This window comes from Zootoca vivipara, chromosome 6 (assembly GCF_965207765.1).
Source record: "Zootoca vivipara chromosome 6, rZooViv2.hap1.1, whole genome shotgun sequence".
NCBI classification, from domain to species: Eukaryota; Metazoa; Chordata; class Lepidosauria; order Squamata; family Lacertidae; genus Zootoca; species Zootoca vivipara.
In genome coordinates this window covers 58396772-58412172 of record NC_142589.1, presented here as the reverse complement: position 1 = coordinate 58412172, position 15401 = coordinate 58396772, and the positions used below count along the sequence as shown (strand labels likewise).

The following is a 15401-nucleotide window of genomic DNA, read 5'->3' as shown; positions in this document are numbered from 1 at the left end:
TACGCAGGAGGAAGAGGGGAAAGAGATTTGGAGTGCCCAGACTCCTATGTTGGAAGAAAACGCGGGAAACGCCATTCCAGGGTTCTGACCCAGACTGAGAACATGTATCCTGTACAGCTCTAGCACTGTAAATAGTTTGCACACAATAAAAGCATGAAAAGGCAACGGTTTGGAGAGTCGTTACTCTAGAGTAGCCGCAACGTGCCCTCTATGACAGGTAGGACCTGAACTAATAGATTCAACTTACGAGAAATGAGGTTTCAACTGAACACCAGGAAGAACTTTCTGATGGTAAGAGCTGTTCAACCTTGGGAGGTGGTGGACTCTTTTTCATTGAAGAAGTTTAAGCAGAGGTTGGGTGGCCACCTGTCATGGATGCTTTAGTTGAGATTCGTGCATTGCAGGGGGTCAGACTAGAAGACCCTCAGGATTCCTTCCAACTATACAATTCTATGTTTCTCTTATTCTATCCAGCAATGATCTGGACAGGGGCAGAGGCCGCAGAGGCAAGAGATGGGCAGGGCAAGTCTGGGACAGGGCAGAGAGCTAACTGTGCAGGATAGGGAGACACTGCATCTGAGGTAGTTGGACATTAACTCCCCAAGGAATCTTTCAGACCACCAGGACCCATAGTGCCAGAGCCTGGACCCTGGTGGAACCTTCCCCTGAGACTGAAGAACCAGATGCCTCGCACTGCATATTACCAGCCAGCCAGCTAGCCAGCATCAGGAGGGATGCTATGGAATGAAGGAGGAGGGCCCATCTTTAGGCCAGACCACTGGTCATTTAAGGCTCTGAAGTACTCTCAAGGGGGTGCAGCCTGGAAGAGGTAATCTGGAGACAGAGGCATAAAAGGCTTTAGTGTGCTCCCAGTCTTTATTACAAGTTGCTCATTTAGAGCTGTCCGTGGTCCAGTAGCCTTGCAACATACCAGAACACATCAGAAGCAGACTGCCTTTTCCCAATCTCTGTAGAGGTGCTCTATTTAGGAATTGCCTAGCATCTTTTCTGTGTCTCCATTGGGCTTCCCCTTTCCCACGCTCTCTGAGGTATTTTATATCCTCCCGGTCTCTCCTCCCTTCTTTCTACCTAAGGTACAGCAGCTGGGCTCCTTCTATACCATCAGGCAGCTGATGGGGAGTCTCCCAGCCTTCTTCTCCCACAGGCAATATCCAAATGTGGTCTCCTCTGCAGCCATTGCCTGGTTGGTGAGAATTGGGGCCTGCCTAAATGGCCAGGTGCCAGCAAAGGGCCAGTGAGGCCTGGCAACCCTTCACAGACTCATTTCAGGCACTCATAACGTCAGAGCCATGAAGTGTATCCCAGCTATGCCACTGACTGATACAGAAAGCAAAATATCCCCAAGGAGACAAGAGCTCTGCCTAACATGATGGGAAATGCTAAGAAACTTTTAATGACTTCTCTCATGAAACTGTACTCATGAGTTGTACAGGGCCCCAAACCAGCAGAATCTTAATCTGTTGTTTGGACTTGGGTGACCAAACAAATAAAACAAGCCAGCCAAAAGTATAAATATAGACAGCACCTTGAGCCAAAAACGTAAAACTAGGAATACAGTCAACAATGGTGAAACACAGGAATGAACCAGAAATGCAAAAGCCAATATTGTGTCTGCTACCCTGAGTTCCTTTGGGAGGAAGAGTGGGAGGAAAATAAGTAGAATAAATATTATGGTGGTGGTAGTAGTAGTAGTAGTAATATTTCATAGGCATTATAATACAGTGGTACCTCGGTTTATGAACACAATTGGTTCCGGAAGTCTGTTCATAAACTGAAGCGTTCATAAACTGAAGCGAACTTTCCCATTGAAAGTAATGGAAAGTGAATTAATCCGTTCCAGATGGGTCTGCGGCGTTCGTAAACCGAAAATTCGTAAGCCGAGGTGTTCGTAAACTGAGGTTCCACTGTATGGTAACACACTACAGCAATACAGCAATGCATGCACACACCACTTTGTAGGTGAGTATGTTTATAGATTTATTACATTTTTATCCAGGCAGCGCACACAGTCCTTCCCCCATTTTATCTTTCCAACAATCCTGTGAGGTAGGTAACAGTGAGATTGTGACTAGAGGGAGGCTCAGCCACTGTTCTTCTTCATGGCTAAGTGGGGATTGGAGCCCAGGTCTCCTGGGTCTTCATTTTATGATTATTTCACATAGGCTGTCATTTAAATCTATCTAGCAGAGAAGAAAAATACAAAAAGGAGCGGAGCCAGAGAGCCACAAACATTTAGGTCATACCAGGTAAGGAGGGAAAAAATCAGACTGCTGATTCAGACTATTCCACATCCCTCCATGATCCCTCTGCTTCAGCTTTCTTTTTATATAACAGAAAACATATTTTTACAGCTGAGATATCTTAATATGGGCTTCTTCTCTCCTTTTAGACAAATCCCCATAAAACAATGTTTCATAAAAACAAGTGCTCCTCTCCTAAACTCTAAAAGACACAGAAAATAATAAAACCACCAGGGCCCCTTAGAGAAGCAAACTGGCTCAGACCTGCAGTGCAAATGAAGCCCCATATGCCTCTGATATATATAATCCACTTCCACAAAATGCAGCCTACAATAAAGTATATCGTAGAGCAAGTCATTTTGTCTCAGAGGCCTGGATGGCTGTGCAAACATGGGTGGGGTTCATGCTGGATCTTGAGTCTGGCCAACTGCAATATAGGCAGGTTTCTCCTTATCTCATTGCATGAATCTTTGTGTGAATCTTAACAGCAAAGGTGTCTGTGAGTGCTTTGAGGTTGTCGCAATTTTCAGGTGGAATTCAACCCCCCCCCCCAGCTGCCAAATTCAGGTTGAGCAATGAAAGATGACGTGGCATTCTTAGGCATCACACCCATTATCCCCACCACCACTGAAATTGGAGAATGAAAGGGAAATGGATGGAAAGTGTGGGATAGCACTTACTTGCCATAGCTGTCAAGTTCTCCCTTTTTAAAAGGGAAATTCCCTTATGCTGAATAGGCTTCCTCATGAGAAAAGGGAAAACTTGACAGCTCTGTACTTGTCCCAATGTCATATAACCTCCCTGCAAACAAAGCAGAATGAATGCTTAATAAATGGACAACATACTTTAACCACCCCGCAGGACAAATGCTCAGTAAACAAGTTGTCTGGATGTCCGCAGTGTAGTGTGTAGAACTGGTGGGGAATGAAAACATTTTATCAATTTGATTAACTGCAGGATATATATATATATATATATATATATATAGAGAGAGAGAGAGAGAGAGAGAGAGAGAGAGAGAGAGAGAGAGAGAGAGAGAGAGAGAGAGAGAGAGAGAGAGAGAGAGAAAGAGAGAGAGAAAAGAGAGAGTGTTTTTTAATGCAAGTAGCATATGGATGGTCAAGTGCTAACTTAGAAAAGGGATTTCCTCTCTTCTTTCACACATGAAAGAATGCTTCTTCTAAGATGATGCCTATGAAACATATGTAGAATCTAAAAACAAAGAAATCATGCATTTTTGCTGCAAAACTATTATTGCTTTTATTTAAAAATTACTAGTTAATCTACTAAAAATCCATACAATGAATTAACTAAGGCTGCAACCCTAAGGAGTGAGGCAAAATCCGAAGGCGGTTCAATCACCATATCCAGTGTCTTGGAAACAATAGGAAGAAAATGGGAGGGGGAGATTTTTGATATGCTCCTGAGCATGTTCAAACTTCTTCCTGGTTTGGGGGTGAATCAGGTGTGTCAGCTGTTGGATCCTTTGGATTCTCCAAACTGCCCCCCACTCATAAAGCTCCCTCTTTGGTCCCACTGATGCTGCCGCTCTGGCACTGGATCTTCTTTCTAGCAGTATCTAGTTTTTAATTTTTGTTATTGTTTATATTTTGCAAATTGTTATGGGAATTCCCGCCCCCCGAAAAGCAGTCTATATCTAAGTTGTTAAATACAGTTCACTAAATATGATGCAGTAAGTCCTGGGTCCAGATACGTTCTTTACATGCTGGTTTCCGTTCGCCAGGGTTACCATGCCTCCACTAGGCAGGCTGCTTCCTTTGTAGGCTATGCCTTTCCATCTGTGAAGACGAAGGAAGCTGTGCCAGCAAAATGCACCAAAGCAAATGTATCCTGGCCACTCATCAGTTGGGAATCTGGCATAACACTCGGTCTCCAGGACATCGACACTCAGCTCCGTAGAAGTTTATAAAAAGATGGGATGGGGAAGACAAGCTCTTTGGGGGCTGGCCTTGAACCCTGGCAACCTCCCATCACATCCCAGACTAAAATAAATCAGCTCAAATTGGGCGTGAAAAAGAAATCCATCGCTTGCCTAGGCCAAAACTTCCTCTGCAGACAGGGCCATGAGTGTGGGCTTTAAACAATGAACGGGGGAGAGGGGGGAGAGGGGAGAATCCGCGCTGTAAACCTGGCACAAGATGCACTCACCATAGACCATCTTTAATAACTGTGCTAAAGCGAAAAGAACTGCATCTGCCAACAGTGAAACTAAAATTGGTCACAGAAGTGCAGGGCCGTCTTCAGCTTATCTGGCGCCGTGGTGCAAGGATCCCTCCTGCGCCCCCCACGCCGCGCCATGCACTGCTCCCTTGAACACCAAGATGGGTCGTGGTAGGGGGTGGCCGGCATCTCCCCAAGGGATTGCGGTAACAGAGGTGGTGGGGTGTGTAGGTGTTAAATATCGGATTTCTCCAGGAAAGGGGCATATTCGGGTTAAATGAGTCAAAAATACTTGTTGATGATGTCCTGGGGATACTGCAAAAATCCTTCCATGCCGCAATCCCACAAGAAACTGTTTAGAAGCCGCTTTCGCAAGCGGCAGAGAGCGGCGTCTCACCCTTCTCGAGGTGGACGACCATGGAGACGGTGGGTGGCTTGGTCTGAAAAGGGCACAGCTAGCGTCCAGGGTGCTCGGCCGCCGCTTGTGGTGGCAGGCGATACCGGTGGCGAGCCCGCCATTGGGGCTACCCGTCAGGGCAGCGGCACAGCCTGCGCTGGAGGCACCGTGCCCAAGGGCTGTGGCTGTTGAACAAGAGGCACACGTAGGGGTTGAGGGTGCTGTTGGTGGCCACCATGATGCTCCCCAGGGCCGCCCGCGCTTTGGCGGTGGCGCCGCTGCTCTTCGAGTCCGAGTTGGCCAAGGCCAAGGCGAGCTCCAGGAGAAAGCGCGGGAAGATGCAGAGCGCAAACAGCATGGCCAGCGCCAGTGAGAGGCGGGAGTTGTGGGTCCCATTGGCGGTGCCGCTCTGCCCTGTGAGGCTCCGGGGAGGCCGCTTCCCAGGGCTTTCCTCAAAGCCCCGGGGGAAAGGTGGCCGAGCCTCCATGGGCCTGGGGTGGAGGGCACCGTTGGGGCTGCTTGACTACAGCCTGCTGCCGGCACTCTCGCTGCTGCCCAGCAGCCCGAGGAGCTGGAGGCAGTTGCCATGCCGCTGCCTGTGCCCCGGGAGTGGTGGTGGTGGGGCAGCGGGCACTGGTGACGTGGAGGAGGCCCCTCAGGAGCCGCCATCGCCACTGCCACTCCCTCAGGCAACAGCGGCTCGGTGGTCAGCGGCTGAGGGGATTCCCACGGCCGAGGGAGAGGAGGCGGTGGCTTGTTGCGCCCCGCCAATGCTGGGGCGCCCCTGAGAGGCCAGCGCCCTGGCGCAATGAGCCACTAGCCCCTACGCGAAGGACGCCTCTGCAGAAGTGCATGACCAATGAACGACAGATTTCTAGCGTGCAAAGTACTGTTAGAAGAGAAATTTAAATTACTTTGGGGTTCTATGTTGTGTATGGAAAGCTGTTTTGTTTTGTTTTTCTTCTGCTGGAGTCTAACTGGGTTATGCTTACAAATTAAAATCCCTACTGAAATTGTAAGCCTCCCCTTCTTTCGCTCTCATTCCCTGTTCCATGAGAAAGCATAAAATAAAATTTAAACAAAGAAATGCAATAGCTCTCCAGCTGTACAATTATAATAAAACAATCTGCTGAAATGTGAACCTGTGAGAGCAAGGAAAGTTGCAGGAATAAAGAGTGAGGAAAATTAACCAAGGGTCAAAGTTCTTGGCTCCCTGGGCCTGTCTCCATCCCCAAGACAATGATTCTGTAACTGGAGATTTAGGAGGGTAGAGGATTCCAGCCAATGTGAATTTACTAGCTTGTAACACAGACCCCCTTGTCCCAATGAGTTGTAAAAGCAGCATAAAATTGGGACTTCAAGGGAAAAAAAATACAAAGCAGATCCCCCCACGGAAGGGATAAGTAACGGGGAGGCACAAAATGAGTCCCAGGGAGGTAACTCAACTGGGCCATGGGACTTGGGCTGCAGTTGTTTCTGATGGTGATATAACAGGCATTTCAACCACACATAATAACAAAAAGTCAATACTGGAGGAAGAAGTCACAAATTCTGCTAAGCCAAGGGAAGATCTGTCCCAGTTTGCTTTTTCAGTGTTGTGTTTGTGTATATATTTAGAGCACATTTTGTCAATTCCATGCAGGAAACTACAAATCACAAAGAAAATGGGGAAAGGAGATAAAATGGAGGGGGGAAACTTATGGTACGCCCTCATAGGTCGTGTAGAAAACCGATTACTTAGGACATGATCCATATTGCAGATCATTTTCTGTGTTCATAGGAACACAAGGAAGCTGCCTTCTTCTGAGTTAGACCTTGGTCCATCTAGCTCAGCATTGTCTGCACTGACTGGAAGCCACTCTCTAGAGTTTCAGACCCAGTCCTATATGGGGAGGCTGGGAATTGAACTTGGGACCTTGTGATAAAAGGCAGATGCTATGCAACTGAGCTACAGCTCTTCCCTTACCGTTGGCCCACAGTTCTCATCCACCCCAGTCAGCATGGCCAGGGATGAGAGCTATGGCCCTTCAAGTTACATTGGTCCTCTGCATGTTTGCCTGAGCTGTGTGAACTACACACAGTATACAGTTTACAAGATTGGCTTTATAGTCTTGGCATGGGCAAGTCCAGGTGAATTACCTTTTCCAGGGCCACCTTTCACACTTTTTGTTTCACCCTATGGCTGTTGTGGCAAAGCAAACATCAGCTGCTATAGAAAGGAAGCCCTTTTCCTTTCCTTTGCTGCTCAGGAATGACTAAATTGTTTCTCAACCTTTTTTGGGCCACGGCACACTTGTTCCATGAAAAAAATCATGAGGCACACCACCATTAAAAAAAGTTAAAAAATTAAACTCTGTGCCACCCTATATTATAATTATGACTGTAAGAAACACTTGCCAAATATTGCTTTCCGGCGGGTCAGCGTTGTGTATTGGCGGCCGCCAGGCTCGTTTGCACTGCGCTTTGGGAAAGAGGAGGAGAAATATTGCTTTCCGGCGGGTCAGTCTTGGTTATTGGCGGCCGCCAGGCACGTGACAATGCAAATCGCCCTTCTCGTCGCCGCACGTCGCAGCACACCAGCCAGCGTCTTGCGGCACACTAGTGTGCCGCGGAACAGCGGTTGAGAAACGCTGGACTAAACAACCAGCTCTGGTTTTTATCCCCATTCAATATTCAGACACCTTCTTTGAGGAAATAGAAGTAGCAATTCATACCAAGTGAGCAAACAGCACGATTCACAATGGTTGTTATCTGCATTCTAGTCCATCATTAGAAAGCCTGGCACATCTGGCATGTGTTGTAACTTTCACATTCTCAGGGCCAAATTAAACGCAATGTTGTTCAATCATTAAGTCTTCTCCAGTCACATGTTTTAAAAGGGGTGTTTGCAACATTAAAAAAGAGGGTGTGGATAAAGGTAGAAGAATTCTTCCTTAGCATCATCCCAGGCATTTGTCCCTTGGCCTGGCTCACTCCTTGTATCAGAATGGGTTGCGAGTTGTGGGAAGAGAGTGTGGGTGTTAGGCCAGGGGCAAATTCAGCATCCCTCATCCACACACAATTTCTGCTGTTAAAAGCACCCACACCAACCATGCCTAGCTTTATACATGAACAAGTGGGACTTGCAACAAAATGTTGCAGCATGAAGTGTTCCTGTTCAGAATGCCAGCCAGCCAGCCAGTCACACCCTTTTCCATGTTATTCCATTCCTTTATTCCCTTCCCCAGTTTTTTTTATCTCCTCTCCAACAGTCAGTCTTTGATGCCTACTGGGCATCCATTGGATTCCTTTCTCCTTATGATTTCTTCCTCCAAGGTATTTTTGGAGTAATGCAAATTTGCTAATGCTACCCTTTTGTGCTTGTATGGGGCAGACTTGGTGATCGCACCAACATGACTGCCCCCATCATGTCTCTTTGGCCCAGTTATAACAGCCCTGCAAGTTTTCCTCTGCACATACTGACTCAAAAGATTCCACCCATTTCACCTCCATCAACATCCTTCATCACGAGACAATACTGCTCAATTTTGACTTATGCATCAACTGGCTTACTACTATTAATAAACAAGGTAGAGGTTATGCAATTCCTTAAAGACACAGCTAGAAAGGAGCTCCAAGCAGAGTGAGAATTGCATTCTGAGAGTTGCATGCTCTTGTTTCTCCCTCTCCCTGCAAACTGGGCATTTAGAGAGCTCTAGCCCAGCCTGGTGGTAACAGCAGCTCCCTTGAATGCTCTAAATGAATAAGGAAAGTCAAGAAAAATATATCTGCAGTTCACCCTCCCTCCTTTTCTGAGAAACACATACGGGCAGAAGATGAAGGTCCCTTCTCCCTTTTCCTTTTATTGTGGAAAACAGCAAACATAAATCCCAAACCATCCCGAAGCACGTCTTTTAACTCACCTGCCTGTCTTGAAATGCTTCATTCTCCAAGTCCAGACTCTCCCACTTTCCTTCCTAAGGCTCCTGCGCACAGCCTGAATACTTTGATTGTCTTTTGCCAAGCTGTGACGTATACACCCACTTACATATTCCCTCTAAACATCAACAAGCTCCATCCCGAGACAAAGTGGTCAATTTATTACTTTGAAGGGGTTCTCTGTGCACAGGCAAGTGTGGCATTAACCACACACTTCAGCTTTAGCTTCGCCTTGTAAACTCTGTGGCAGATAAATGATTTCTCTTCTGACGCTGGAATTAGGTCTTCGTGTGTGGCTGCACCACAAGGCTGGCTGGCTTCACCAGCAATAATGATGCGTCTGACTAGAGAAAGGAATCATCCTGAATAGGATTTCTAATCTCTGGATATTCAGTTTGCACACCTCTACAATGCACATTTCTTTAAAGCCAAAGATGACAGATAGATAGAAGATAGATAGATCAGCCATCCCCAGACTTCGGCCCTCCAGATGTTTTGGACTACAATTCCCATCATCCCTGACCACTCGTCCTGTTAGCTAGGGATCATGGGAGTTGTAGGCCAAAACATCTGGAGGGCCGCAGTTTGGGGATGCCTGAGATAGATGATAGATAGATAGATAGATAGATAGATAGATAGATAGATAGATAGATAGATAGATAGACAGACAGACAGACAGACAGACAGAGAGAGCTGTTGTGTTCTATGGATATACAGAAAAAGCCACCACATGTGGCAATGGACATAGAAATCAGCCTCCTTCAAATCTCAGGTGTCTTCCTCTTCTATTTTTTTAAGGGGAGCACACTTCTAGCCCTTATAACTCTGAAAATATGCTCGAATGGGTGTCAGCAATAGCTGCAGAAATCTGAGTGACCATTGCTTACTGGTTGGCAAGGCACTGAGAATCCACAAAGCTGCCTTGAGGGAGCAACCAGAGCTCAATCAGGGCCAAATTACATGCTACGGTCAGATCTTGATGGTTTTAAAGCAGACACAAGGATTCTGGATTTGAACTCACATGGGAAAAGGGATAGGTATGTAGACTGTCCCTGTTTTCTCTTGGCGTGGGGCTAACACCACCTGACATGGCAAATGGTAAAAGAGTGAACACACCTCCAGGCAGGGCTGATTCTCCAATCAAATTTGGAGTCCCACCTACAGTTGTTTTGAAATGAAAATAAAAACATGGTAAACCTTAGCCACCATCTTTGTGCTATTTTGAATTACCATTTTTTCCAGATCTGAACTTGCATGCTGAAATCTTTTAATTTTTTTATCTTTCTGAAAAGATGTTATACAGTTGATGATATTCCCACCACCCTGCTAGTTTGTCCTTTAGCTCCTCATAGGGCTTGATCTTAACTGTGTTATTCTCCTCTGTCAGAAGGTCTCCTCTGTCAGAAGGTCCTCTGTCAGAAGGTTTTTTTTTTACCGAGAACACTTCTTGTGTTGACAACCAGCAGGGAGTTTTTCTTTCCAGCCAGTCTTTATTCCTGGTCCAAACTTCATAGGGTGGTCTTATTACATTGTGGTTTAGAAAGTCTCTATGTACCTCCACTTTATTGTACCACAGGTACGCATGCCACCCAAATATGTTTCTAAAGCCCTCTAAGTCAAGAATATCTATATTTTCTAACTTTAACCGGTCTCTTATCCAAATTATTGCAGTCACTTCATAATATAATTTCAAGTCGGGGAGGGAAAAACCTCCCCGTTCTCTTTTATCAGTCAGAAGCTTATATTTAATCCTGGGCTTCTTGCCTTGCCATACAAATCTGGATATTGTTTTCTGCCATTCTTTGAAGACAGATTGCCCCATAATAATAGGAACAGTTTGAAACAAAAATAACATTTTCGGAAGTATTGTCATTTTAATGGCGGCGATTCTGCCCCAGAAGGATAATTTCAACCTATTCCAGATTTCTAGATTTGATCTCACCTCCTTCCAGGTTGGCTCATAATTATCTTTGAATAAGTTATTGTTTTTAAGTGCTAGCCAGATACCGAGATATTTTATTTTCTTTAGAGCTGTAATACCCGTTTTCTTATGCAGTTGGTCAATTTGCGGTTCAGCAAGGTTTTTTTTATCATCATCTTTGTCTTATTTTTATTTATTTTAAAACCTGCTAAGGCTCCGTATTCTTCCATTTCTTTCAAGGCTCTGACTAATGAGGTTTGAGGATCGTGTATAGTTACCACTATGTCATCAGCAAAGACCTTAACCTTGTATTCCTTGGTCCCATGCTTAGTACCTGGAATATTTGCTGATTCCCTGATCTTATGCAGTAGTACTTTCAGAGTTGAAATAAAAAGGAGGGGCAACAGGGGGCATCCCTGTCTTGTACCTTTTATGATTGGGATGGGCTCCGACAGTTCGTTGGAATGGAATACAGTGTTGGAATGGAATACAAAGGACGAGGAAGTGAAAGCTGTTATGACACACTGGGCTATAGATTTAGGATATAACATCGAGTTTGAAAAATGGCATAAACTTTGGAATACAGGAATAAAATTTACAGCATGTGTAACTCTGAAGGAAAACCTATTCAAAAGTTGGTATCTTACCCTGACCAAGTTAGTAAAATTGTACAGAACAGAAGACATAAAGTGCTGGAAATGTGGAGAAAAAGATGGTGACTTCATCCACATGTGATGGAAATGTGATAAACTTAAAATATTTTGGGAAAATATCTACAACGAAATGAAGAAAATATTAAGATACACCTTTAAAAAAAATACTGGAGGCATTTCTCCTGGGAATGGTTGGGTAAGATATAGAGAAAAATGGTTATATTTTTTTCCTGTATGTGACAACTGGGGTGAGGCTGCTACGTGCAAGGATGTGGAAACAGAAACAAATGCCAACAATAGAGGAATGGCAGCAAAAAGTGCTAGAATATTTGGAAATAGTCAAAATAACGGGAAGGATTAGATACCAAGGTAATGAAACTTTTTTGAAAGAATGGAGCAAATTTATGAAGTATACTGTATAGATAAATTGTGTGGATAATATAATTACAAGTAAATGCGATATAGACCTCATAACGGAATATAAAAAGGGAAATTAGAAAAGAAGGGAAGTATGATTTATTGGATTGTATATAGTAGGCTATGCAAACCATATAAGAAGATACGTGTCAATACATAAATACGGAGAAATTAACTTCCATAAAAATGTAAATATTAAGTATTAAAATGTAAATAATAGGAAACATAGAACTCAAATGGAATGATGGCAACTATAACGCGAACAATAAGGATGACTAAAGAAAACAGAAGAAAGAAGAAGGGAAGTCAAATAGTTGGGATCAAGGGGATAATGGGAATTGTTTATATTTTGTGAAATATATAGGATGTCTAGCAGGTATAAGAGGAAAATGTAAGAATCAATATATGAAACTCAAGATAATTTATGGAATGTAAAACAAAATATAAAATGTAAGAAAATATATTTAATAAAATCAATAAAGATTATATGATAAAAAAAGAAAATAAAAACATGGGGAGACCCACTGACAGATCTACCATGTAGTTTTCAATCCTGTTGCAATCCTCTGCATGGTGGGATCTCTGCGTAAGAACACAAGAGAAGCCCCTGCTGGATCAGCCCAAAGAACCACCTAGTCCAGCATTCTGTTCTTATAGTAGCCAAGCTTAGAAGACCTGGACATGCTTTCCACCTATAAAGATTTCCCATAGTGAAACTGCTACATGAGGAGAAGCTCTGGCCCAAGCGTGTAACAGAGAGAAGTCAAGTGCAGGCGCCATCTTCATCTGTCACTGTTGGTTTTAGCAATTCTTCTTTCTCATATTGTGATCTCTCTGCCCAAGGAGAAACAGCAAAGGAAGCAGCAGGAGCAGAGGCAAGGATGGGGTGTGCTTTCATGCACACCTGGACTTTCTTGCAATGTTGGTGAGTGTATGGTGACCACAAATGGTCCACAAATGGTCCAGACCACAAACGGTGGTCATGGGCTGCAAGGAATGCCTGACAATGTTTTGGTCAGGGAGGCAGGCAGGTTGGGGCCAAGCTAGAGTTGCAGGACCTTGGATAGCTCCAAGCAGACAGATTACTCCAATGAAGTCTGGAGCTCAACGGAGGCCTTTTATCCTTCTTAGATCAGTCCACCCCCTCCCAGAATGTGTCCCTTTCTTGAAAAATGGAGCCTTAAAAGCAGGGATGGGGAACATGTGGCCCTTGCAGTGTTGTTGGACTCCAACGTCTATTATCCCTAGTCATTGGCCATACTATCCAGGACCAATTGGGTCCAACAACAGAGTCCAACAACAACTGTAGGGCCACATATTCACCCTGTGTCTTGGAACTTAGCTCAGTCACCCCATGCCTTGTGTTTTGCCTACAGTGATGAGGAGATATGGGTGAGCATGAGGCCCCTGGTGTAAAAGCAACTGGTTCCTTAGGGGCTGGTTTGTCATTATGACATTAAACAGCCCCTATTGTTGTTACTGTTACTTAGTTCCACCTTTTTAAGACTTGGCGTAAGCTGAAAGGGGACATTACTTTCAAGGCACTGCTGACCTACAAATTCTATCTTTGCATGACATAACATTGCACACAGTCTGTTCCCAGTAGCCCACCAGCAACAGCCAATGATGTGGAGTGGAGGGGGGGGGCTGAGTGCAATAATGCCATGTGTGCTTTAATGACATTTGGTTCCAAGACATTTTGTTCCAAGATACAAAAGGATACTCATCTTAAGTTGAGGTCATAAAAGGGTTTTTGAAATTATTTCTCTGTTATCAGCTTTGGGTGGAGACAAAGATGGATCATGATACAACGAAAGGAAAAAGGCACATTTATATAACTTCTAATTGCTGGATATTGCTGCTTTCTCCTGTGATAACTCTGCTCTGTGTTAAGAGTCTTACTCATTTCTACAATACTTTTTAAGGCAGAAAATGCTGTTCGTTCTAAGTTTAATCTTGTGACAGTCTTGTGAGGCCATTTTAAGATGAAAGGTAATCCACTTTTTCACGTAGCTGAGCAGGACGATGAACATGGGATTGGGAAAGTGATATCCAACCTCTGTACGCTGTATTCAGGGAATAATACTGACTTGAAGCAATACGACTATATATGCTCCAAATAATTTGTCTCTCAGAGCAGATGGAGGGGAAAAGGCAAAAGAGGATGCCAACCAGAAGCCATAGTGGACTTAATGCAAACACTTTTCCACTATGGAAACTGGCTGTACCTCAAGCTGTCAAAATTCATTTCAGGGTTACGGTATACTGCTTTTGCTGTTCGGCAATATGGCATCCCATTGCTGCCAACAAACAGGTCAGAGGGTGATTGAATAGTGGATCTTTTATAAAGACTCTGAAAGGAAAGGGGGGGAGGCTTTCCTGATGCCTCAAATCAAGCCCCTTATAGCAAGGAGAATCAAGCTGCAATTATTTCTAAATTTTCACCCATATGCAATTTTGTGCAAATCTGTAGCATCTTCGGCCTTTGTTTGGGGAGAAGCATACTTGAGTATTGCTCTTAGACTTTCTATGGCAGCAAACAGAGCAGCTCAGGGGGGAAAACAGGAGGAAACAAGACAGAATGGGCAGGGTTAAAGGTGGCGCAGGGGGTATTCCAATCACCACACCATCCTGGAGGTTGGCACAAACCTATACTCTGCCCTGAGATTATTTGATGAAGGGCGGTATAATAAATCTAATCTAATACAGGAATAACTTGTTTGCAGAGGAATGAGAGGCAGCCCTACCATTTAGCATGAAGGGGGGAAGATCATGCTGGAACAGCTCAGCTGGTAGAGCATGATACTCTTAAGCTCAGGGTCATGGGTTTGAGACCCATGTTGGGCAAAAGTTTCCTGCATTGCAGGGGGTTGGACTAGATAAGCCCCATGGTCCCATCCAGCTCTACAGTTCTATGATTCTATTATAAAGGAAGCCAGGAACTGGTGTCTGAATTGTAAAACAGTACTGCAGGAGTAGGTCACAAATAATTTTTTTAGGGGGGCAGCATATGTCCCTTATCTATGCTACAAGCAGGCTCTAGGTGCACTCCCAGTGGTGCGGGGCGCCAGGGTGCGGGGCCGGCGGGGGGGGGGTGCTGCGTGCTGCGAGGGCGCCAGAGCGACCTCCGCGCCTCAGCGCCAGGGCGCCCGACCTGCTCGAGACGGCCCTGGCTACAAGTTGCTATTGGCTTCATACCAGTGCAACTGCTGTGTCTTCCCTCCAATAGTCCTGGGAGTTGTAACTTGGCAAGGTGCTAAGAATCTCTTTTTTAGAGATCCCTGATCTTAATATACTTCCCAGAGTTCCTTTAACCCTAGAGAAAAGGAATCAGTATTAAGCCAGAAAAAAAAGTAAGAAGATATGGGATGTAATCCACTGGGAGCAGTCAAGTACAACACTCATTGTTTTCCTAGAGTGGACATGCAAGGGAATGTCTGGTCCAGCCAGTCGAACTTCCTGTTCCCCTTGGCCTGGAACAGCCTTCCTTGCATGTGACTAGTGGGTGGGCGTGACCTTTCCAGACCTGGTAAAAGGACAAGGAATGCTGCGACTCTCTCTCTTTTCCATCTTCTTTTTGTCCTGCGAACTACCTGGAATGAACTGCTGGCTGCCAGCCAAGCAGTCCCCCAGGTCATCTCCCTTATGGGATA

The 15401-nt window shown here is 44.9% G+C and overlaps 1 protein-coding gene across 7 annotated transcripts in view; it reads right to left on the bottom strand.

The window, feature by feature from the left end:
- Positions 1-15401, bottom strand: part of COL8A2 (collagen type VIII alpha 2 chain) — a 143878-nt gene that overhangs the window by 23518 nt on the left and 104959 nt on the right. The window contains exon 1 of one of the 7 annotated variants that reach the window (XM_035117429.3): positions 8742-8827. The exons of the other annotated variants lie outside the window; for them this stretch is intronic. Coding sequence (XP_034973320.1) covers positions 8742-8764 — 23 coding nt within the window. The 5' untranslated portion in view covers positions 8765-8827. Of the gene's footprint in view, positions 1-8741; positions 8828-15401 lie in introns of those variants that run through there. 7 annotated transcript variants of the gene reach the window in all.